Source organism: Hyperoodon ampullatus, assembly GCF_949752795.1.
Source record: "Hyperoodon ampullatus genome assembly, chromosome: 10".
NCBI lineage: Eukaryota > Metazoa > Chordata > Mammalia > Artiodactyla > Ziphiidae > Hyperoodon > Hyperoodon ampullatus.
The window spans coordinates 49,892,324-49,917,799 of NC_136923.1; the positions used below are offsets into that span (position 1 = coordinate 49,892,324).

The 25,476-nt window shown below is 43.7% G+C and overlaps 2 protein-coding genes across 6 annotated transcripts in view; one reads left to right on the forward strand and one right to left on the reverse strand.

Annotated features, from left to right (window-relative positions):
• Nucleotides 1–4,273: 4,273 nt before the first annotated feature.
• EPM2AIP1 (EPM2A interacting protein 1) lies at nucleotides 4,274–6,094 on the reverse strand (the record flags this gene model as incomplete). Its single annotated transcript, XM_079712618.1, has 1 exon — nucleotides 4,274–6,094. One exon carries the CDS (start codon nucleotides 6,092–6,094, stop codon nucleotides 4,274–4,276), a length of 1,821 nt encoding a protein of 606 aa, XP_079568744.1.
• A 489-nt stretch (nucleotides 6,095–6,583) lies between these two features.
• MLH1 (mutL homolog 1) overlaps nucleotides 6,584–25,476 on the forward strand; it is a gene marked incomplete at its 5' end in the record, with an annotated part of 58,995 nt that continues 40,102 nt past the window's right edge. For 4 of the 5 annotated variants that reach the window (XM_079713599.1, XM_079713601.1, XM_079713603.1 and 1 more), the window contains 11 exons: nucleotides 6,584–6,699; nucleotides 8,720–8,810; nucleotides 9,833–9,931; nucleotides 14,621–14,694; nucleotides 16,310–16,382; nucleotides 17,493–17,584; nucleotides 19,017–19,059; nucleotides 19,200–19,288; nucleotides 21,257–21,369; nucleotides 24,214–24,307; nucleotides 25,239–25,392. In XM_079713599.1, coding sequence (XP_079569725.1) covers nucleotides 6,584–6,699; nucleotides 8,720–8,810; nucleotides 9,833–9,931; nucleotides 14,621–14,694; nucleotides 16,310–16,382; nucleotides 17,493–17,584; nucleotides 19,017–19,059; nucleotides 19,200–19,288; nucleotides 21,257–21,369; nucleotides 24,214–24,307; nucleotides 25,239–25,392 — 1,038 coding nt within the window. The remainder of the gene's footprint in view (nucleotides 6,700–8,719; nucleotides 8,811–9,832; nucleotides 9,932–14,620; nucleotides 14,695–16,309; nucleotides 16,383–17,492; nucleotides 17,585–19,016; nucleotides 19,060–19,199; nucleotides 19,289–21,256; nucleotides 21,370–24,213; nucleotides 24,308–25,238; nucleotides 25,393–25,476) is intronic. The other variant, XM_079713600.1, reaches the window with a different exon arrangement.

The following is a 25,476-nucleotide window of genomic DNA, read 5'->3' on the forward strand; positions in this document are numbered from 1 at the left end:
CAGAGAGGCATGCGAACAAGAAAGCAAAGAAACATAGCAAATCTAAGAAGTACATATTGACCAGATGTCACTTTCGGGTTACCTTCCTTGGGGAGGTGATGAGGACATTCTGCAGGTAGGAAAGCAAGTGAACTGAATATCTAGTGACCAGAAGGGCTGACTGAGTCATTCTTCTAACATTTTGTTAAATTTACTTACTTTAAAATCCCAGAAGAGCCAGAAATTATCTGTAAAGGAAAAGAGCAAGTAAATAAGATGCCATTTTCTCCTAGGGTTGATGCTTACAGAAGGAAAATGGATATTAACTCTTAAGCAGCATTATCTTTTTCCAATACTGAATGCAACTTTGTAATTACTGAGGTATTGTTTTAGTCCACTAAATAGTTGTCCAATCTTTCTCATCCAGGTTCCTTTGCAAGCCTCCCTTTAGAAATTTTTTTTAAAAAAAAATTAAGACTTCTACATCAAGGAGGTAAAGACAATATTACATGGTGGATTTATGTGAGTATACTCAGCTTTACTACTTACGTTTACTAGGGCAAACTGCAGTCTAAGCTTGTTTCCTCAACAACATTCACATAGTAAATATTTGAGCCACATGCCAAGCACTGAACTAAATTCTAGGAATACAATTCCCTAGTCACAAAGAACTTAGTTTCATTTCTTGATTTGTAATATGTGGATAACAATTACCCAGCAAGCAGGTAAGGCAGGACCACTGTGAAGGTCAAAGGAAACTATGAAAGGGCTGTAAAGATCGTAAAGCACTATACAAGTATTTATTCATCCAAACATTTATTGAAATGTCAGGCATTGTGCTAAGCACTAGATATAGCAGTGCGCAGGCATATATATGGTCCCAGCCCTTGTGAAGCTCACAGTCTAGCACAGATCAATAAGAAGGAACAACAAAGTGTGCTAAGTATATGGCTGGGGAAGAACAGGGTATTTAGGGAGTGCACAGTAGGGGCACCTAGTCTAGAGGGTACTGATGAAGGCTTCCTAGAGGAAGTAGCATATAAACTGAAACTTGAACAGCCGTATCCTAAGAGCAGTGGTGAAAGCAGAGGAGTGATGTGACCAGATATGTCTTTTGGAAAAATCTGGCTGCACTGTGAAAGGGATCACAACCAGAGAAATGGAGCCTGAGAAGGCCAGTGCTATAATATAGGTAGGTTGATGGCCTTGATCAGGATAGTAGCATTGTAGAATCAAGAAAAGTTTAGGCAACAGGCTTAACAGAAAGGTGTGTGTGAGTGGATGCGATGGATGAAGAGGGAAGTCATGGCTAACTGGGTTTGGGGCTTGGGTCAGGGCAACTGAATGGTTGGCAGTGGTGGTGCCATTTACTGAGAGAGGGACCAGGAAAGGAGGAGCAGGTTTGGGGGGCAAGGTCAAGGACATGTTGTGGTGCCTATGAGACAGCCAAGTGGACTTAAGTTAGCAATTAGATATAGGAATCAGGAAAGGTCTAGAAAGGAGATATGAATTTGGGAGTCATTTGCATAAAGTTGGTAAGTGAAGCCATGAAAGAAAAAAGAGATCAGCTACGGAGATGATGTAGAATAAGACAGTGTAAAACCAAATTTAAAAAATCCCAAGGACACAGATGTTTAAGGGAAAGAGGTGCCTGCAAAGAAGACTGAGAAAGCATACTTGGAGATGGTATCTCCCTGAAGCCAAACTAAACAAGTATTTAATGAAGGGTGGCCAGTGGTGTAAAGAGGGTAGGAATATTGACAAGGACTTAGTAAGCTTGGTAGAGCAGTATCAGCAGCAATATGGGAAGAGTGGAAACAGACAAATCTTTTAAGAATACTAGTAGGAATGGGAGATATGAGGACATAGAGTTTTTTAAAAATAGTACTTATTTTAACTATATTCACTGATACAACAGGACTAGTAACAACTATTTTATAAAAAGAAAATTTTAAAGACTGCCATGCAGTTACAGAATTACTTAGTACAGAAAACAGTAAAATACACACCTTTTTTTCTTTTTTACAAAGACTAGTTTATGGCAATTCTCTATTGTTCAGGGTGAATTTAAAATTCTTAGCTTATGCCTCCCCCACATTCACTGACTATATATCTAATCTTATTATTACCTTAAGCAAAATATATAGTGGAACTTCACAAAATGTACAAGAGTTCAATATTTAAGGAACTGGGGTTAGAAAGCAGACGCAGCTTTCAGGTCTTCCAATTATCCTTTCAATAAAGTACCTGCCACGAAAGAGAATACTCCAAACTATTGGGAAATTACCGGTAGACTTTTGTTGTTGTTGTTTCGTTTTTCACTATGTTGTTTTTCCAGATATTTGTTTACTTCCTGTTAACCCAAATCTTGACCCTTCTTGCTAAGTATCTTAGTATTACGTTCTTTTCTGCCCTAAACCAATTATGTATAATAGAACAGAGCCCTTTAATCTGGTTCAATACCAATTACTGATTTATAAATGCTATTGTGAGCTGCCAGAACCTAGCAAGGCCTTGATTGCATCTTACCAGCCAAACTTGGAATGTTGGAATTAGTTTCCCTTATCAAGTATTATCAGTCTTCCCAACTTGCCCTTCTAATTCTGCTTCTACCGGTAATTTGCCCTGTCCCTCGAAATATAAGAGGATCTACACAGGGGGGTCTACTGGCACTTTGGGAGGAATAAGTCTTTATTGTGCTGTGCTGTCCTATGCACTGCGGGGGATGGGGTGGATGGGGTGTCGTTCACGCTGACATGCCAGCAGAACTTCCCTCAATAAGTGTGACAATTAAAACAGTCCCCTTTATGTCTCTCGACATCCTCTGGAAAGAGGGCATACTGTCTCTGGTTGAGAACCACTGGCAGAATTTTGGTTCTTGGGCTCTTTATGGCATCTATTTTGATAGCTCAGGCTTCAGTTCCTTCTAAATTCTTGTTTGTATTCTGGTTCCTTGAATTTGCTGAATTAGTGGCCACAGAAAAATGCATTACAATAGTTAAGACAGGACTTGAACCCAAGTTTTCAAATTGTACTTGAGAGGATCTCTAAGTTGGGTCCTCTTCTTAAATCATTTCACATATTTGGCTTTACTGTAAGATTTCCTTTTCATGGTTAACGTAAGTTTGAAAATTACTGTTTTAGCACAAAGCAGATGTCTCACTTAGAAATACGGAAGTGCTACAATCTGTAAATAAAGCTGCTTCTTGAGAGTTAAATATTTCCACTTGTGCACTGTCTTAAATACAAAATGTGTGGGATAGTGTCAAATTTATAATAAATCCATTTCCGGCAACAAACAACATTTGATATTATATCACTTTAAAATAAAGGGTTTCCTTTAAGCAGGATTTCTTTATAAAGCTGCAACACTCATGCAGATAGGACAAATTAGCTAAAATATCTCACACCTCCTGATCCTGGGATGCAAACATCTTTTTTTCCTCATCCTTTTTTGACAGGGCCAAACTGTCTAGAGTAGAAAAAAGAATTACTAGTGGGCAACCCCTAAGAGTCTATACTTACCGTAGTCCTTTAGTAGGCAAGCTCATAAAACAGCACCCAATTGTGAAAAATTCAGGGGAAACCTCCCAAAATTGGTTAGTCTGACCTCCAGACTGCAGGAAGCCTCCTAAACTAGCAATTAAAAAAACATTCTTGCTCCTCTGACTAAAATTTTACATGCTTATTTTTTGTATTAGTAATATTATTATCGCTAGGGCGGGTGGGAGGGACGTGAGAGGGAGGAAATATGTCAATATTTACTTCAGACTCAGAAATATGTCTAAAAAAAATAGTCTCATTCTGATAGTTCGACAAAATACCTCCACTGTATGTACGTTCCTCCTTTTCAGAAACTTCTGCACTTGCTATGTGAGTTTCTGCAAATTGGCTCAAACATATATTTAAGCAGTTGATAATTTCAGACTATATGCATCAGAATTTTAACTTTGTTAAAATAAGAGCTAAAGTTTCTTTGAAACACCTTAAAAACAGACTTCTAATTCAACTCACATTATTAGTACTAAATGTCTTTAAAAACAGTTATATCATAAAAGCAAAAGATAATGACTTTGCCATCAAATTAAGTTTTAAAAAAAGGTGTCTGCATGTTTCAGTCCCATACTGCCTCTTGAGATGGAAAAAAAAAATGTCTGAAGAATTTGAATTGTGATCAATTTGGATGAATGTGGTGCTTTCCCACAATCCAAAATTAGTAAACTTGAAAATCAAACAGATGTTTGCTTTTAGAATTGGATTCTTGTTGAGTGTTTCAATGTTGTACTACAAAAGTTTATGGATTTGATTCATTTCTTCCTCTCACAAGATCATCCCAATGCGGCTCTATTTCAGTGGTGGCAATCCGAAACAGGGCATGGAGGTGTTCGTCTGTCAATGGCTGGCTCAAAGTGTGTTGGTTTCGAGTCAAATATGAAAAAGCCTTTTCACAGATTTTGCTACTATCAAACAAGGATGCCACCTTACAGGCAACCCCTTTGATAATCGGGTAAGATTCAGCAGACAATCCGGCATAGAACTGCCCTAAGTCTTTGGTTCTGTATTCGTTCCAAAGGTTACTATTTGCCTGAAGTTTTGTTAGCTCCACCCTTACTGATATAGGTGCATATTCAGGTTTAAAGCTAAATGGATTTGCAAAAAGTTCTAAGTCCTTTTTAATGAACTTGAGGTCCTTGAAATGTCTCTCAAACTCTTTTTGTAGGCGACAGATCACCACTCGATACCTATCAGGATCGAGTATTTTTTCGTCGTCTTGAATATGCCCTTCAAGCTCATCAACAACTTGGCTCAAGGCGGCAAAGTGTGTTAGATTTTTTTCCTCGATATGTCTCTGAAGTAAATTCAGCTTCACTTCAAAGGTACAAATATGGTCAAAGGCAGCGGCAGCAAAGACTTTACTCACTCTCAATAGTTCGCTGAGTTCTCGAAGGTGGTCCATAATATCCACCAAGAAGCCAAAGTCACAAAGCCATTCCTTGTCTGTGAAATGGACCGTTGTTGCCCCTATTGAAACCAAGAATGTTCTTATCTCTTTTCTTAAGGAAAATATTAGTTTTAAAGTCTTCCCTTTTCTAAGCCAATTGTTCAGACAGCGTCCATTAACCCTTTCACCGTGCTCTGATTCAGATTCAGTTAGTAAAGCCTGAAATTCCGGCCGCCTAACGCCTCTGGTCTTAATCAAAACTATCCATTCAGATATGGCATTTACGATCTGATTAACATCTACATCGTAGGAGCTCAACAGTTCCAAGTGAAGAAATCCTGAATAATGGATCACATTCCAACAGTTGGGGCTTACAGCCTTTTCTCTCATGTATGACACCAGTCCTGAGTTCTCACCAATCATCCTCAGAGTGTGGGTCGTGGTCAGTCCAACCATCCGCTGCAGGCTAAGCCCTGCCGTCTGCAGGGCCTCAAGGATTGCCGCCATGAGGGCACCAACACTGAAGTGATGAGTCAGGTTGATTATGGTCAGAAGCTCTTCTTGCACCTCCAAATCGTGGCCTACGCCGCGGACAAAGACCAGGAGGTAGTTTTCATAGGCCACAAAAGCCTGGTCGTCCAAGGCAAGGGAATAGGCTTTAAAGTCCTTGGCTCGGTTAAAAAGCTGACTGCGTAGATTTTGGTTAATGTCCAGGACCCTCTGCCGCGTGATCTCCGGAGATAAATCAATGCCATCCAGAACGCTTACGTGATCGGGCAGCACATCTCTCAGCATCACCTCCATGCACCGGTGCACAAAGTCCCCCTCGCCCCAGCCGCAACCCTTCAAGGCCAAGAGGCGGGCGAGCCCGAGACCTGCACGAGCAGCTCTCTCCTCCGGAGTGAGCGGGGCGGCCTCGGGCAAGTCGCCCTGACGCAGACGCTCCACCAGGGCTGCGCGCTCGCCCTCCGCCACATACCGCTCGTAATAGTCGTGCTCGGCCTCGTAGTGGTGCCTGACGTCGGGTTCGCCGGTAGCTACGACCAGGCGGCGACACACCAGGCACAGGGCGCCCTCGCCCTCCGGAGCCTCCACCACTAGGTACCGCTGGGTCCACTCGGCCCGGAACCCCCGAGACTCGTCGATTTCCATTTTGCTCCTCTTGGGCGTCATCCACATTTCACGGGAGAGCACAGGAGCTGGGCAGACCTCCGGGAGGCCGCAAGGAGAGGGGAGGAGCAGGAGCGAGCCGCAATCGCCTCCTCCACTCTGCGCCAGATCACCCCAGCTGGGGACACCAACCTGCGGCTCCGACACCTCTGTTCCTATTGGCTGGAGATTTCGTATTCCTCAGCCCCAGACATGAACCAATAGGAAGAGTGGACAGCGATTTTTAGTGCGCAGGCGCACATCCTTCTAGCGCAAAGTGAACTGAAGCCGCTTTAGGGCGGGACTAACTGAACCGGAACTTACGAACTTGACTGGCATTCAAGCTGCCCAATCAGTAGCTCACTGTCCCGGAAGCGGCGCTGCCGCTAGAGGGTGGGGCAGGATGGCGTCAGCAGAGTTGATGGAAAGATGTGGCTACGAAGCTCTAAGGGGATTGGCTGAAGGCACTTCCAGTTAGCTTCTCGCCGTGACTCGGGCTCCTCTGGCGCCAAAATGTCGCTGGTAGCGGGGGTTATCCGGCGGCTGGACGAGACAGTGGTGAACCGCATCGCGGCAGGGGAAGTTATCCAGCGCCCGGCTAATGCCATCAAGGAGATGATAGAGAACTGGTACGAAGGGAGTCAAGGCTTCCTTAGAGGCTACGACTTAACGGGCCGATGCTCAGGATAGGGCGGACACGCCTCCCTGCCCGGAGCCAAGGCGTGTGCGGCGCAGGGCCGCGGCGGCGGAGGCCGGGGGTCTTGCCTTCGCCCCTCACGGGACCTCGAGCGCCCTCGCAAGACTTTAGGATTGTTGCGAGGCAAGGAGAGGGTTACACAATATTTTCATGTTGCCGTTAAGAGAAGTCCTTTAAAAATTATATATGCGGAAGGTGCAAATTTTTAAATGTATAAAAATTTTATAATTTAAAAAGGGAAAAAAACTTCCTTCATCCTTCAGAGGATACTATGTGTTATCAGTTTCTTGCTTATTCCAGAAGTCATCCATCTACATTCAGAAGTACAATTCGAGTTTTTTTTTTTTTTTTTTTTGCGGTACGCGGGCCTCTCACTGTTGTGGCCTCTCCCGTTGCGGAGCACAGGCTCCGGACGCGCAGGCTCAGCGGCCATGGCTCACGGGCCCAGACGCTCCGTGGCATGTGGGATGTTCCCAGACCGGGGCACGAACCTGCGTCCCCTGCATCGGCAGGCGGACTCTCAACCACTGCGCCACCGGGGAAGCCCCCCATTTTGAGTTTTATTCTAAATAAATTGCTGGGATTTTAGGAGAGGACGGTGGACTTGGGGTTTAACTTGTGATTCCCTATTGCCAAGTGATTGACCCCACTTAGGATTTTCCTGCCCTTTACTTTTTGCGGGGTCACTTTAAAGATATCTGATTTTATGGATTCTGAAGTTTAGAACTGTCACACAAACCTTGTGGAAGGAAGAGATTAAAAACGTGGAAAGAAAGTTGGGTGTAAACTTTAAAAAGGAGGCTCATAATGTACCTAAACGTTATGTCAGATCCTTTGTGTTAAAATGCATTGATGTTAATAAAATCTATACGTTAAAAGGAAAAAAATGTCCCAGCGAAGATTGGTAGGTTTGTAAAGGGATTGTTGTGAAAACACAAACAACCATCGTGGGTAATGGGACTGAAAGAACAGTGGGTCTGAAAGGACCATTGAGAGAAAGGAAGAGAATTAGAAGGTAGACAAAAGAAGGAGCAGGGAGACTGGGGACTGTTTCTCCTTTTGACTTTAAATTCACAAAGGCTGGCTTTTGTTTCTACAGTGTTAGAATTAACTGACAGAACGATTTGGGCCTGTTACTGTACTGTGCCAGAAGACTACAACAACACTACACATACTAGATCAGTGGATTATAATTCTCTAAGCAGAGATTTTGTATGGAGTCCAGTTATGCTCTTTTTAATACGTAAGTCAAGACAGCTAAGTACAACTTCAATTCAGGGGCTTCTGAGAAAGATCTTTAATATTTAAGTAACTTACTATCTTATTTCTGAATAAAGAATTTTCTGTGTGAGGAGGAGGAAACTTCTCTTTCTCATGCAGCCTCAGTCTGGATTTATTTTCTCTAGCTCTGTAGGTGCTCTATGCTTGTAGGTTACTCTTTGAAGGAATAAAAAGATGTATTGACTTCTTAAAGAATTTTCTGCACTGCCATTTTTTCTTTCCCCCAACATAAATATATTTGCATAAAGAAAATAGTAGAGAAAAACGTATAGAGTTTTTTTTAATGACATTTTATAAGGGTCATTTAGGAACGTGAGGCTGAATAAAGTTTGAGTAACAGATGGTAGAATTAGTTAAAAAGTAGGTAAGAAAGAGGCATGTGCTAAAAGGTCCCACTTCTAACTTCCCTTTCTTTTTTTCCTAGAGGAACAGAAATGTTGCTGAATGTCCTATTGGAAATGATGGTTCCCCCCTCCATCCCTCTCTTCCTTCCCTCTCTCACACAGCATGTAAACTGATAACAATGTAGTCACAGAGCCTGTGAGACAAAGGAAGACACACTGAGTCTTATATTTGTCTGGAATTTGTTCTTATCCCTTGACTCGTATTAAAATATGTGCATTAAAGTAGTTGCAGACTAATAAATTATTATTTTTTGTTTGATTTGCCAGTTTAGATGCAAAATCCACAAGTATTCAAGTGGTTATTAAAGAGGGAGGCCTGAAGTTGATTCAGATCCAAGACAATGGCACCGGGATCAGGGTAAGGAAAACCTCAGAGCAGCAGGATGTTTGTGTGCTTCGTGTGCTACATCTGCAGGAAGTGGCAGGACTTCTCCCTATTCTGGAAACTTTAGGCTTTTATGGATGGGATTGTTTGAAAAATAAATATTTATTGAGTACCTATTCCCTGCTGGGTACTGTTCAGGAGAATAAGGAGGTCAAGGAGCAAGTCATGAAACTTTAAAGGTTGAGCGTCCTGAGCAAAGAGAACAATACACACAAAAACCACGAAATGGAAGCTTGCATGACACGCTTAAGGACTAGCAAGGGGGTTGGTGTGTCTAGAATGCGTGGTGGAGGGAGTGGAAGCCTAAAAGGAAATGAGGTCTGAAGGATAGCCAGGCTGAGCATGTAGGACCTTGTAGGATGTTGTAAAATATTTGGCTTTTACTCTGGATGAGGTGGGATACTCTTTAGAGGTTTTTTTTTTTTTTTTTTTTGTGGTACGCGGGCCTCTCACCGTTGTGGCCTTTCCCGTTGTGGAGCACAGGCTCCAGACGCGCAGGCTCAGCGACCATGGCCCACGGGCCCAGCCGCTCCGCGGCATGTGGTATCTTCCCGGACCAGGGCACGAACCCGTGTCCCCTGCCTCGGCAGGCGGACTCTCAACCACTGCGCCACCAGGGAAGCCTGTACCTATAGATTTTTAATAAAGAAGTTTTCTAATACAGTAATGATTTTTGTAAAATCTGTGAGCCTGGGTGGGATCATCAAGACTGTGAGTGTAGACAGAGCAGAGGTCCAGGGATGGAACTGTGAATTATCCACTCTCAGGGGAGATGAGACAGAAGCAGCAAACGAGGCTGAGGAATGAGGCGAGAGAGGAAGAAGGAGCAGCAGGGCCGAGAGGAGTTCTGGATGTCCAGAGAGGAGGCTCCTGCTGACTTAGAGCTCTTCTCCCAAGAGGAATGTCTTCCTGGATTCAATCAAGAAAAGGGAAATTAAAAAAGATTTGGAAAAACGAGTGACATAATTATTCACTGATTTTTTTGCACCTTCTAGAAAGAAGATCTGGAGATTGTGTGTGAGAGGTTCACCACAAGTAAACTGCAGTCCTTTGAGGATTTAGCTCATATTTCTACCTATGGCTTTCGGGGTGAGGTAAGCTGAGGATTGAAGAAATGTGTAAAACATCCTCCTGTGATGACATTTCTGCCACTTGTCAGCATATGTTTCTCAGCAGGTCAATAAGACATGATACTTTTTTTTTTTTTTTTTTTTTTTTTTTTTTTTTTGCGGTTAGGCGGGCCTCTCACTGTTGTGGCCTCTCCCCTTGCGGAGCACAGGCTCCGGAGCACAGGCTCAGTGGCCATGGCTCACGGGCCCAGCCGCTCCGCGGCACGCGGGATCTTCCCAGACCGGGGCACGAACCCGTGTCCCCTGCATCGGCAGGCGGACTCCCAACCACTGCGCCACCAGGGAAGCCCAAGACATGATACTTTTTACTTGTTAAATATATGCAAATTTAAACAAACTTAGATTCATTTTTCCAAAACTGAGAATTGTTCATAAATACTTTTTTAAATTAATTAATTAATTAGTTTTATTTTATTTAATTTACTTTTTTAACATCTTTATTGGAGTATAATTGCCTTACAATGGTGTGTTAGTTTCTGCTTTATAACAAAGTGAATCAGCTATACATATACATTTATCCCCATATCTCGTCCCTCTTGCGTCTCCCTCCCTCCCACCCTCCCTATCCATAAACACTTAATACACCATAAACTGTATCTACAGAGACCCCCCAGGTCTCTTGATGGAAGAAGATAGCACCATCTACCAAGTTTTCTTGTCCAAAATCAAATGTGAATCTTACCAATACTTAGATCCAAGTACCCATATACAGAAAAATACAAGGAGCAAGGGAGCATGGTAAATGGCACTGAGACTGGAAATCACATGATAAAAGACTTGTTTCCTGTAAAGTAAACTGCATGGGGGAGAAAAGATAAAGGAGGAAGAAGCATAGATTAGAAGGGATTTAAGAGGCATGTGAACCAGCTCCAATGTATTGATCTTACTTGGATCCTGATTTGCACAAACTAAAACTTTTTTGAGACAGATATTTGAACACAGATTGGTTATTTGATGGTATTAAGGAGAAAGTACTGTTAATTTTCTTGGTATAAAAATAGTTTCATCGTTTTTTTTTTTTGAGAACTTTTAAGCTATATTCTGAAATATCTGTGAATGAAATTATATGATGTATCATAGGGATATATTAAATAGAAAATGGATAAAAATAGTATCTTACATTTTTATGACAATACTCTGTGGATATAAAGATATCATTCAATATATGTAGGGCAACATAAATTGTAATGGCTACATACTGTTCTTTTTTTTTATAAACTTATTTATTTTTGGCTGCATTGGGTCTTTGTTGCTGCGCGTGGGCTTTCTATAGTTGCGGCGAGCAGGGGCTACTCTTCGTTGCGGTGCGTGGGCTTCTCATTGCAGTGGCTTCTCTTGTGGAGCATGGGCTGTAGACGCATGGGCTTCAGTAGTTGTGGCACACGGGCTCAGTAATTGTGGCTCACAGGCTCTAGAGCACAGGCTCAGTAGTTGTGGTGCACGGGCTTAGTTGCTCCACGGCATGTGGGATCTTCCCGGACCAGGGATCAAACCCGTGTCCCCGGCATTGGCAGGCGGATTCTTAACCACTGCGCCACCAGGGAAGTCCCTGTTCTATTACTTGTACATACTGCAGTCTATTTATATAATTTCCTGTTGAACATTTATGCTCTTTGCCATTTTTTTCGTGTTTAATGCTCTGGTGAATATTCATGTACATACAATGTGTTTTGTTCAGTTATTTCCTTAGGATAAATTTATAGAAATAACATTCGTGAGTAAAGATATGTATCCTTTTCAAGTAGTTTGTATTAGTTTCTTATTGCTGCCCCCAAAATGACCACAACCTTCGTGGTTTAAAGCAACACAAATTTGTTATCTTACAGTTCTGGAGGTTAGGGGAAATGGGTGTCACTGGGTCTCACTGTGCTAAAATCCAGGTGTTGGCAGGGCTGTATTCCTTTCCTCAGTTTCTGAGGTACCAGAGAAATTGTTTGGAGTAGTTATTTGGGGGAAATGAGAGCCAGGGTGGGGGAGGGGAATGGGGCCAATTACTTTTCATTTTAGGCCTTTCTGTAGTTTTTGGATTTTTTATCATGTGAATGTAGTTTACTTTTATTTGACTTATCTATTTATTTTATTCTATTTTATTTTTTGGCCTCTCTGAGCGCCTTGCGGGATCTTAGTTCCCCAAACGGCATCAAACCTGGGCCCTGGCAGTGAAAGCGTCTGAATCCTAACCACTGGACCACCAGGGAATTCCCTGTTTGATTTTTTTAAATTAAAAGGCAGCTGTGACCCAGTCACTGCAATTTCGATCAAATCCGGGTAGTCTCAAGCACCCTCTGGCTCACAGTGAGCCCCAGGTTGTTCCAGGTAGGGGCAACATCAGACTGTGTACCCTGAGGCCCCCCTGGCTTTAAGTAGGCCTCAGGTCAGCCCTAGCAAAGCAGTTTCATTCTGGCTTTGCAACTTTCTGAGTCAGTTCCTAAGCGCATGGCCTCCTGGAGCCATAGCCCAGCTGTAGGGTATCTTTGGGTTTGTAATTAAATAGGGAAGATTTATTGAGGGATTGCTGTGTGCCATCCATGGTTCTCAGCCCTTTGTGTGTATTAACCCTTTCACTCTTAACAACTCCGTAGAGTAGGTTCTATTATTATTATTACCATGTTGTACATATGAGGGAACTGACAGACTTTAAGAAACATGACCAGGGCACACAGCTAGGAAGTGGCAGAATGGGGAATTGAGCCCTGGCAGTTTGACTCCAGAGTCTGTGTTCCTGTCCTCTTGCTCCAGTGCCGGTACAAAGGCCCCTGAAGCATCAGGACCATCTGCCAGTGGCCCTTTCTTTTCCTGGTGTTGGGTAGCATTGTAGTTTTGGATGTATTTAATGTCCTTCCTTACCACAGGTCACAAAATCATTTACATTTAAAAAAAAATAAATTTATTTAATTAGTTTATTTATTTTGGCTACGTTGGGTCTTCATTGCTGCGTGCGGGCTTTCTCTAGTTGCAGCGAGCAGGGGCTACTCTTCGTTGCAGTGCGCAGGCTTCTCATTGCGGTGGCTTGTCTTTGTTGCAGAGCACAGGCTCTAGGCACATGGGCTTCAGTAGTTGTGGCACGTGGGCTCAGTAGTTGTGGCTCGTGGGCTCTAGAGCACAGGCTCAGTAGTTGTGGCACACGGGCTTCATTGCTCCGCGGCATGTGGGATCTTCCTGGACCAGGGCTCAAACCTGTATCCCCTGCATTGGCAGGCAGATTCTTAACCACTGCGCCACCAGGGAAGTCTCATTTACATTTTTAATGATGAAAATTAGCTCAATTACATACACCAGGGAAATCCAACTAGGACCTGGTAATCTCTGAGCCTGAGCCATGGTCCTTGTTAATGAACTGAGTCTACCACAGCTGTATTCACTGTCTCCTGAGATGCTGTCACACAGACCCCATCACAGTGCCTGGGTTGCATTTTTTTTATGCTATGGTGTCCTTGGGAAAGGCGATACAGATTCCAAAGGGCTAGCAAAACAATCCTGATTTTAAGGGGAAAAAAATGGTCTTTTTTTTCTTTTAATTTGTTTAGTCTTAATTGCATAATTTAAAAATTTATTTATTTATTTGGCTGGGCTGGGTATTAGTTGCGGCATGCGGGATCTTCGTTGCCCGGTGTGGGATCTTAGTTGCGGCATGTGGAATCTAGTTCCCTGACCAGAGGTCGAACCCGGGCCCCTAGCATTGGGAGCACGGTGTCTTAACCACTGGACCGCCAGGGAAGTCCCTGCATAATTTTAAATTTATATATATATATTTTAAACTTTATTTATTTTTGGCTATGTTAGGTCTTTGTTGCTGCACGCAGGCTTTCTCTAGTTGTGGCAAGCGGAGGCTGCTCTTCGTTGAGGTGCTTGGGCTTCCCGTTGCGGCGGCTTGTCTTGTTGCGGAGCACGGGGTCCATGTGCGCGGGCTTCAGTAGTTGTGGTACGAGGGCTCAGTAGTTGTGGCACACGGGTTTAGTTGCTCGGCGGCATGTGGGATCTTCCCAGACCAGGGCTCAAAACCATGTCCCCTGCACTGGCAGGGGGATTCTTAACCACCATGCCACCAGGGAAGTCCCTAAATTTATATTTCTAAACATAAAATTGCTTACAGAAAACAGTTTTGAATAATAGTATACAGCACTATCTATTTGCAGTGTTTCCATTATCCATTTCTGAAGGCAGGCTTTAAACTTGTTAGAAGACAAATCATTTAGACTATTAAATACACCTATAACTCTACACCTGAACACAATTGCTATTAAGGTTAACGTTATGCTTGGGGGTGGGGAATTCCCTGGTAGTCCAGTGGTTAGGACTCGGTGCTCTCACTGCCGAGGGCCCAGGTTCAATCCCTGGTTGGGGAACTAAGATCCTACTAGCTGTGCAGTGTAGCCAAAAAAAAAAAACAAAACACAAATGCTTGGGTATGTTTCCTTTTGGACTTTTATATATATATTTTTTCCCTTGTTCAAGTAATTATGCTACAGAATCAACTCAATAGCTTCCTTTTTTTTTTTTTTTAAAAAAAAACATCATCAAAGCGAGTGCTCATTGTTGCCATTTGTTAATACAAAACAGAAGAGGCAATTGAGATAACTTCTCCGTTAATGATGAGATGGGGTGACCCAGCAGTGGGTTTTTCTTTCATTCCATTTCCTTTTTTTTCCTTAGGCTTTGGCCAGCATAAGCCATGTGGCTCACGTCAGCATTACATCCAAAACAGCTGACGGGAAGTGTGCATACAGGTATAGTGCTGTCCTCTGCTATGTGTATAAATTCATCCTGAAATGTGCTTTTTGCCTGTATCTCAAAGTAATCCTATCTGAACACCAATGTTATCTTTTTTGGCCTAGATCTTGGGTAACTTTTCTTTCCTGCCTTTGGATTAGTTGATAATCCACAGGGATCATCATAGGTAATAATCTTACTTTATGGACTCGTGAAAGGTACGATGTAACAGATTACAAGTGCCTAGCAAGGTGTCTGTTACACAGAGGAATTCTGAGTCCGTGGGAGCTGTGATGTCATTCTGCCCCTTTGCCCTTTGTCAGGATGTCGCCTTGGCCTGATTATGGGGCCGTGGCTGGGGTGCTGAAGGATGCTGGTTCCTTAGCCGCTCTGAGCCCCCCCGCCGCACCTTCCCACAGGTGGCCACTGGCTGTCTCTTACGTTGGCACAGTTTTCAGAGGCTGTTGAATGACCTTGGAACAGAACAAAAAGGGGATTCAGGGAATCAAAATCACACCTTTGTTTTCATAAGCACTGGCCATTCCCTAGTGAAAGATGGGTACTGAGTGTCTAATTCACGCCAAAAAACAGAATTTTTTTTTTATCATACAGATTGTTAGTTTATATAGAAAATAGCTTCAGCAAAGGGCAGTTCTGCCTGTTTCTCAGCCCTCTTTAACAGTTGAGTGTGTGCAGTAATGGAAGATGGAGCATTTCAGAGTCTGCAGCACTGGTGCTAGGGCGGGTTTACTCGATGCAAATTGTAATAGCCCTAGGACCTAGCTGGGCTGATATGATTAGTATCCCTTCTGACAAACTGGGGAGCTGCTTGTGAGTGAATGTCTTCTGAAATAGTCTGGGACACAGGTTCCATTTCTTTGCCTTTGGGGTGTTATGCCCCTGCTTGGGACCTCTAGTAGCTCTCCTTCTGTGGCAGGATGAAATCGAGTCATTGTCATAGCAACTAGCACCCTCCCAATGCACTCAGTCCATCTGCCCAGCCTCTCCCCTCCACACATCCTCAGCTGCTGCATATTCTAAAGCTTCTTTGCTTTTGTTTATGTTTTTCCCCTCCTGGATGGTCTTCCCTGTTCTCTCCACCTGAGATTATACTGCTTCAGAGCCCAGGTGAATTGTCATCTCTTCTGTGACACTTCCCCCACCCCCACCCCAGGCTAAATGTTTTCCTACTCTGGATCATGTAGCACCTTGTTCTACACTTAAGGGAAAAGTCTATCCCCTCACTAAATCAAGAACCTCCCAAGGCCTGCCTTTATTACAGGGCGTTTACAGGCCTGATAACATGGTAGCCCCTCAATAAATGATTGAAAAAAGTTTTACAGTCATCTTAGGCAATGACAAAACTATTGTTTGTAGCCCAGAACTCAGGAACTAAAAAGCAATATGTGCCAAAAAACCCCCAAAAAACAAAAAATGGATTTTTCCCCCCTCCTTTGGTATCCAGTTAGAATGGTTATGGAAGTGGAAAAATAGAGGAAACCGGTAACTAAGACAACTTATAACATGGCTATATTTTAATCTATTGTTGGTGTAATTTACTTTTTTACTCTTCGGGTAAGTTTCTGTTCTTTTTTTTGTTAGCTTTCAGTAATCTCTTATGTTTTCTGATAGAGCACATTACTCAGATGGAAAGCTGAAAGCTCCACCTAAACCATGTGCAGGCAATCAAGGGACCCAGATCACAGTAAGAGTGGTACACGGGAGGGGAAATTTTTGAAAGAGAGCTTTGTATAAATATTGAAGTAAAAAACAAAATTGTCTTTGAGTTCTCAAAGGATTAAAAAAATGAATATTTACTAGTTAATGGGAGCCCCAAGATATCACCCTGTAAGAAAGAGAAATGATTATTGACTTTTGTGGCATGGCAGCCTGCCCACCGCCTCCTTTTTTTTTTTAAGAGGCTGGGAGTTTCTTCTGTTGAGACCACAGAAGTCTGTGGCAGGGTAGCTGGCATTGAAAGAACCTTAAGCTTGGCTCCAGTTGAGAAGTCAGTCTTAGCCTTGCCACTCAGTGGTTGTGTGTCCAGAGGCAAGTCATTTAATGTCGCTTAACCTCACTTTGCTCATCTATCAAGGAAGGATGTAACGAAGAATATCTGCCACTCAAAGGGCTCTGAGTAACAGATTGTATCATTAATTAGGAGAAAGTCTGTTACACTGCCTTATTTCTGTGGTGCCACATTTGGTCTCTTCCCGTTCCGAGATCCCATAAAGCACCCCACTGTCATGTACACATCCCACCCTACCACCCTCAGCCCCAGCCAGAGCACATCTCCTCGAAGGTTCCAAGCCCTGGGCTTGATGAGGCAGGTGGAGGGGGTGGTGGGGGCCGAAATGAACGTGTACTTCGCAGCGCACGTTAAGGGGGAATCCTGTACCTGGGACCACAGTGTAATTTCCAAGAACCCCTAAAAGATCTGATAATTATTCTTAGTTTGCAAAATAGGTTTGAATGTCATATGGTATTGTAATTGTTTATAAGTTTATGTTTGCCCCACTAAATCTTGTGCTATTCTGGGCAGTACTGTGCTTCATTTGTCTTCTTATTCCCAGCACAAGGCAAAGAGCCTTGACACGGAGGTAGCCCCCAGTACCTATCTGAGAAATCAGTGAGTGAAGCGGGAGGCAGGTGAAATATCCCTTCTTTCTTTTGTTAAGGCTGCCCCATCTCTTGTCCCTCCCCTAATGCTTAGAACTGTGCTGGTGGTAAATGTAGTTGGATTCTCTGCCTTAAGACCCAGCTTTATTTCCATCTATTTCTGTGAGTTTACAAGAAAAATTAATCTTCTATTCAGGTAGAGGACCTTTTTTACAACATATCCACAAGGAGGAAAGCTTTAAAAAATCCAAGTGAAGAGTATGGGAAAATTCTGGAAGTTGTCGGCAGGTACAGTCCAAAATCTGGGCGGGGGTCTCTGAATCACTCTCTCACCAAAGGAATGTGTTCCGCTGCTTAGAAATTGAGAACAGTTGCTGAGCTAGATGGTAAGCAGCAGTACTAGCCTACAGATTGTTTCTGGTCAAGGTTTAGTCACCAATTCTGGGTTGTCTTTCATGTCCCCAGGAGAGAGCAGGAGTTGGTCTCTGTATCAGTGAGGGTCCTTTGGTGGCAGGCAAAACAAACTGTACTAACTTGAGCCCAAAAGACGTTTATTGAAAGGCGAGGAGTGACTCAGCAAGTGGAAAGAAGTGTGTGGACGGCTGCTCCTTGGGGAGAACAAGAAGCAGGGTGGCTTCAGGGATTTAATACAGTGGCCCTGCTCCAACTGTTTTCATTCCTTTCCTGACTCTGCTCAAGAGCCTGTCTCCCGGGAGAGTGCATCTTATTGGCATAGCCTGGGTCCCCCCATCGTGTGCCCACATTTGTGGGGAGAAGATTTCTGGACTGGCAGTCTAAGGATATATCAAGTGAAATGGGGAAGAGGTAGTGTCCCAAAGGAAGACTAGGGGCTGTTAACAGAGTGAGAAGGGACTCAGGGCAGGTGAAAACAACATTATGTCCAGGATTGACTTAACCTGCTAGTACAGTGGCCCCAGCATGGCTCTCTGAGCCTGCGTGTCCTTGAATTGTAACAGAGGTGTGTTAACTATTTCTCAGTATTGCTACAAAAATTAAAATCAGTAAAACATTTACCTCTATTAAAGTGGAACAGACACATCAAGTTTTTTTGCTTTTTTCCCCCTGGAATCGTATGAATCAGTATCACAATATTAATTAGCTCCTGGAAATAGAGGAGTTCTGGTTGGCTGTTTTTAGTTCTAGGTGTGATAAGTGAACTAATTGTTACTGAATAAGTGCGTTTGGCTAGACACAATCCTCCAGGTCCTGGGGCCCATGGAGGGAGGAATAGTAAATGATAGCCAACCGAGAAAAGGCCGGGAGACACTAGGACAGGACCTCGGGGGAGAAGAAGCGGGTGGGGAGGGCGTGTGTTGGGGACTCTGAGACAGAACAACAGAGTGCAGGGGGTGTTCAGGCTACATTCTCAAGCTGTCTTTGAGGCAACCCAGATCTTTTGAGTTTGTGAAAATAAAACTGTAGGCAACGAGGAGATTGTATTGAAATATCCTTGAGTCTAGTCAGCAACGTATAGAAGCAAAGTTTTTTGTTTTTTATTCGATTCTGCCACATTTAGCATTGATATCTTCATGTCGTCTCTGTTGGCTTATTTTCCTGTGGGTAAAATATGACATTTAAAGATACTTTTGTTTGTATATATATTTGTTTAGATTACTTCACCGGTTTGTTTAACTGAAATGGGGCATGTACTCTGCATTTGGCCACTCTTTTTTTACTGTTTTGTTTTTTTCTCTGCCAGGTATTCAGTACACAATTCAGGCATTAGTTTCTCGGTTAAAAAAGTAAGTTCTTGATTTATAGGGGATGGTTATGTATTGTAAAAGAAGAAAGGATTTTTTTATAGTTGCCCGTGGAGACGAGGTTACGGTGTTTCAGTCAGCCCTGTGAGACAGTAAGTTGGATCTTCTGTTCTGTTTATCAGCAAGGTGAGACGGTAGCCGACGTCAGGACACTGCCCAATGCCACAACCGTGGACAACATTCGCTCCATTTTTGGAAATGCTGTTAGCCGGTATGTTGATAATTTATATTTTTAAAACTCTGCGTTCCGTCACATTATTTTGGAATCTGTTAACACCTGCCTTAAGAGTTTGCTTTAACCAAATATGCAGGCTTGTTTTCATGCTTCAGGCTTAGTGTCATGTTTCAGATTATTTCATGGAATCAACCCTTCTTGGGTGCATGTCATCTCCTAGATGCTCTGGCTATGAATCAGTGTGTTCTCTCTAGATCTCTGCCTTCAAAATATCTCCAGTATAGGAGAATTCTTCCAGTGCTCCCTCTTGTCCTTGTATTTTCATTATCATCACTTTAGGATTGCATTTATTATCATTCAACGTTTATCAATTGCCTCCCATATTCCAGTCTTTGTGTCAGAAGTTAAGGTTATAAAGACAAATAAAATGTTTCTGCCCTTAAACACTTGCCTGTCTGGTGGCAAGCAGTTTTGTGTCACCAAACCTTCATTGTCAAGGAAAGCCTAAGTGGGAAAATTGCTTGTATTATTATAGATTTTTCATGGCACTCCCTTCTGTGGGTGAAAACCACGGTTTCCATCACAGATCCATAGCTAAATCTCAGGACTTTGCAAAGCCCAAAGTTCCTGTGTCATAATCTGAGGGGAAAAATACTAAGAGCCTTCTATATGCCAGGTGTGCACCAGATGCTGGGGGTGGGGTGGGGTACACAGATGAACTAGATAGCCCCTGACTTCACTTTTTCCAATAATCTTAAAAGCAGGAGCAATAGTCCTAGAACTCAGTTTTCTACTTTGAAGGACAAATTACTCACTCTTGGCATAAAACCATGTTCCTAGCTATGGAACAGTCAATTTGCTTTTAATTACCCTTTTCTTACTAATTAAGTATTAAGGAATTGTTTTTTCAGCTGTGCTCCCAGAGCAAAAAGGGAGCTCTGTTGTACAGTGAAACTTTTAGGAGCTCATTGACCAAATTTTAAGACTCAGAATTAGTTGTTATGAAATTCCTAGGGACTGTAAGAGAGCAGCAGTTCCCAAAATATGTTTCCAGAACACCAGCCTCTTTTTTGGGGAAGAGAGGGTTTGCTGGTTCACCGTGTGGTGGAAGGAAGAAAGGCGAGCTGTGCCCTCTACTCAGATTGGGAGCACACACCACTGCCTGCAAAGCATCCTCCATCCATCCAGCAAGTGCTTAATGAGCAAGTGCTCCTTGCTGGGTGCTGTGCTGTGTGGTAGAGATATTCAGTAGGGAATAAAGCAGAAAGGATTCTTGCCATCAGAGGACTCATATTCTAGTTGGAAAGACACAGGAAATAATTATTCCATTCATTAGTGACTGTGCTATATGCCTTAAAGGAAAAGTATAAGGTGGGGGGATCTCCTGTGGTTGGGGAGAGGGATTGTCATAGAAGGCTCTTTGAGGAAGTGGTCCCCAAGTTACGGGGGATAAAGAGGAATTAATTAGCTAGCAGTGGGAGCTTTCCAGGCAGAGGGACCAGCACTTGCGAGGCCCTCGGGCAGAAATGCATGTGGCTTGTGGGAGAACCTCCTTTCACCTATTAGCCTCCCCTCCCCATAAACACACTCTGGGGAGCACCACACAGGAGCCCCGTCGTGGTGCCCATCAGCAGAGTGAGGAATTCAGCAGAGATGAGTTCTTTGGAATCTCATCTTTGGGACTTAGTTACTAAGATACATAAAAGTTTCGGCAAAATAAGGTCTCAGAGCCTGGACTTGCTGTGTCCTAGCAGTGACGGTGACGCTTGGCATGTAACATATTATAAGTGCTTGAAAACACTAGCTAGGTGGGTAGGTGGGTGGATGGATGGACAGACTGATGGATGGGAGGGCCCCGGGGATCTCAGTGAACCAAGTCACAGGGGTCCACATTTGGCAGTCAGTTTATGGGAAAGAGCCCTGATTTTTCCAACTCTGATTCTTTAGAAAGTGTGAATTTTCCATTTTTTTCCCAAAGCCTCAAAATTTCTCTTTTCCAATCAGAGAATTGATAGAAGTTGGGTGTGAGGATAAAACCCTCGCCTTCAAAATGAATGGCTACATATCCAATGCAAACTACTCGGTGAAGAAGTGCATCTTCTTACTCTTCATCAATCGTAAGTGAGAAAGAGCCACGTGGGGAAATCTATCCACAGGGAACTTAGGGGGCCATGGAAAAATTCCTCATGGACAGGTTTGATTACACCCGGGGAAACCTCATGCCGAAATGTGGTTTAATTTCTGCCCTTAGTCTGCTCAGCCCTCTCACATGTGCTCATTGTTGGCTGACAGTTGGAGAGTCTGGTTCTTGCCTGTGAGAGGGTGCCCAGGAGACGGTATCCCAGGTCCCTGGGAGCCAGTTCAGCCTGCTCGCCTGCTGGCCTCAGAGCCTTTACCAGCAGGCCCTGGGCAGATCTTTGTTCTCTCCTTATATCAAGGCCCACCATCAGAAATTGCACAGCAGGATACAGGGAGGGGGTATCTCAGGTGCAGGCAGTATTTGTTTTTTTTAATTGAAGTATAGTTGATTGGGAGTTCCCTGGCGGTCTAGTGGTTAGGACTCAGCGCTTTCACTGCCATGGCCTGGGTTCAATCCCTGGTTGGGGAACTAAGATCCCATGAGCTGCGCGTAGCGGCCAAAAAAAAAAAGAAGTAGTATAGTTGGTTTACAGTATTGTATTAGTTTTAGGTATACAGCAAAGTGAGTCAGTTACACATCTATATATATATTTTCAGATTCTTTTTCATTATAGGTTATTACAAGATACTGAATATAGTTCCCCGTGCTATACAGTAAATCCTTGTTGTTTGTTTATATATAGTGGTGTGTATTGGTTAATCCCATGCTCCTATTCTTCTCCCCACTTTCCCCATTGGTAACCATAAGTTTGTTTTCTGTCTGTGAGTCTTTCTGTTTTGTAAATAAGTTCATTTGTATTATTTTTTAGATTCCACATGTAAGTGATATCATATAATATTTGTCTTTCTCTGACTTCACTTAGTATGGTAATCTCTAGGTCCATCTGTGTTGCTACAAATGGCAGTATTTCATTCTTTTTTATGATTGAGTAATATTGTGTATATGCATATATACACCACATTTTCTTTTTTTAAAAAAATTATTTATTTGGCTGCGTCAGGTCTTAGTTGCAGCATGTGGGATCTAGTTCCCTGTCCAGGGATTGAACCTGGGCCCCCTGCATTGGGAGTGCAGAGTCTTAGCCACTGGACCACTAGGGAAGTCCCTAAACCACATTTTCTTAATTCACTCATCTGTTGATGGACATTTAGGTTGCTTCCGTGTCTTTGCTGTTACAAATAGTGCTGCTGTGAATGTTGGGGTGCCTTTTTGAGTTAGAGTTTTCTTCTTTTCCGGATATATGCGCAGGAGTGGGATTGTTGGATCATATGGTAATTCTATTTTTAGTTTTTTAAGGAACCTCCATACTGTTCTCCATAGTGGCTGTGTCAATTTACATTCTCACCAACAGTGTAGGAGGATTCCCTTTTCGCCACACCCTCTCCAGCATTTGTTATTTGTAGACTTTTTAGAGGTTAGGTCAGACTCTCATGTGTGTCATTCACTTATCTACACACTGGGCAGGCTCACTCAGGTGGCAGGGACAAAGAACACTCCTTAGGCATATCTCAGGTTCAGAAATCTCAGCTGAGGGGCTCCAGCTGTCCTTTTGTCAGATTACACAGTACAGCAGCTGTGTATTATTGAGGCAGCTGTGGGTGATGTAGTGAGCACTCAGAATAATAGTCTCCTCATTGCTAAGATCACGGCCGGTCTTCTCATTGGAAATAAAAGGATGTGGCATATCCTTGGCTCCATCAACGCAGGACAGCAGGTCATCAGCAGGTCATCGGTCTGAGGAGAAAAGAGAGCTGTGTTGTATGAAGATCTTCCTCTAATTTTAGTCGTTTTTTTTGAAAGCAGCTCCTTTTTAAAAAAAATTTATTTTATTTTTGGCTGTATTGGGCCTTTGTTGTTGCACACGGGCTTTCTCTAGTTGTGTCACGCGGGCTTCTCATTGTGGTGGCTTCTCTTGTTGTGGAGCACGGACTCTAGGCACATGGGCTTCAGTAGTTGTGGCACGTGGGCTCAGTATTTGTGGCACATGGGCTTTCTCTAGTTGTGGCATGCGGGCTTCTCATTGTGGTGGCTTCTCTTGTGGAGCACGGACTCTAGGTGCATGGCCTTCAGTTGTTGTGGCACGTGGGCTCAGTATTTGTGGCACACGGGCTCTAGAGCGCAGGCTCAGTAGTTTTGGAGCACCGGCTTAGTTGCTCCATGGCATGTGGGATCTTCCCGGACCAGGGCTCAAACGCATGTCCCCTGCATTGGCAGGTGGATTCTTAACCACTGCACCACCAGGGAAGCCCTGATTTTAGTCTTATCTCTCCCAGCTTTTATTGTTTTCCACCCCCTCAAGCCTGCCTCATTTCCTAAATTACCTTCAATGTGCATTCAGATATTTCTACCACCTGAAATGCCTGGAAAACGCACTCTTAACCTTAAGTACTCCTTTTGGCTCCCCCACTGTTGGAGGTCCCTGAGCAGAGGTAGCTGCTCCCTCCCCTGTGGTCCTTACTGCTGGGAGTTGGAATTAGGTTTATTTACCAGAGTTTGTCTCCCAGCTTGTGGCACGTGTGGTAGGTCCCCATGATGTATTTGCAGAATGAAATTCTGAGCAAGGGCACGTGGTCCACCTGGACTGGCAGGGGGAAGGGATTGGGGAGGCAGAATTGACTGCCCTGTCGTATTCCTGCTACTCGGGTAAGAGGAGAGCCCCAATCCCACAGTGAGATGCTGAGGAGTCGTAATGGTAAAGGGGGCTGATGTGGATGTCACCCCAGAGGTGTTCTTCCTGAGCTGATGTCATGGCATAGTATAGGTGTGCACCTGTCACCTCACCCCTTGGGACAGATTTGAGCTAATTACTTTTATTTTCTAGATCGTCTGGTAGAGTCAGCTTCCTTAAGAAAAGCCATAGAAACGGTGTATGCAGCATATTTGCCCAAAAACACACACCCGTTCCTGTACCTCAGGTAATGCAGCTCTGAACTCCTTACCCAAGACTCACAAGGAAGAGTAATTCTGTCCAGCGGTCCTCTTTGAAAGAGATGGACTTGCTAATTAGCCTGGTCAGAGTGAATCCCATATCCCACTGGCACAGGTTGTTCTTTCCCTTTTCACAGGTAAAGGGTACAATTTTCCTTTATTTATTCACTCCTGCACAATCCCATTGAGAGGCTCCCTTGTGCCAGGCAGTGTGTTAGTGAAACAAAGGTGAATAAGGTCTTGCCCCTGCACCAGGAGGAACCTGCCCGAACCTGGCAGAGAAACCCTTCCTTCTCCAGGGTCTGTCCAGTGTCCTCTACCTACAAAGATCCACACTACAACGCTCCATTATCAGAGCCAGCAGTGAATGGTGAATTTGGCCTGAGGCAATAAGCTGATAGCTGGCACAGCCTCTAAACTGACTTTTGTATTACATTTTAATGTTAGAAAGTTCTCTCACATATACTGTTTTGATCTCCATGTAATACTGAGCAGTAAATAGGGACAGGTTCATGGTTACAGATGGGAGCACCAGTCCAGAGAAGTTAAGTGCCTTGGCCCTGGGTTATGTAATGAGAAATTCCTCTAGTTCTGGAGAGGTGATAATAACAGCTGACGTCTGATAAACATGCCGGGTATGTGCGAAGTGCTTTACACGAGTTTAATCCCCACCATGTATTAGGTCCAGTTCACAAGTGAGGAAACCGAGGCATAGAAAGATGCTGTAACTTACCCACAGCCACTCAGCTCTCAAGTAGCAGAGTCAGCATTTGAACCCAGGTCACTCAGACTTGACCTTGAAGTCTTAACCGCTGTGTCATTCGGCCTCAAGTCTTCCACCCACCACATACACCGTGAGTGAACTGCCCGCCCCCATTCTTCACCATGTGAGGTAACTCTTCTCTTTTTTCCTGCCAGTTTAGAAATCAGCCCCCAGAATGTGGATGTCAACGTGCACCCCACGAAGCACGAAGTTCACTTCCTGCACGAGGACAGCATCCTGGAGCGGGTGCAGCAGCACGTTGAGAGTAGGCTCCTGGGCTCCAACGCCTCCAGGACCTATTTCACCCAGGTGGGGGCACTTCACCCAGCTCTTTCTCTGGTGCCTTTGCCACCTTAAATGTGCCCTGTCACATGAGAGCCCAGGTTTTTGACG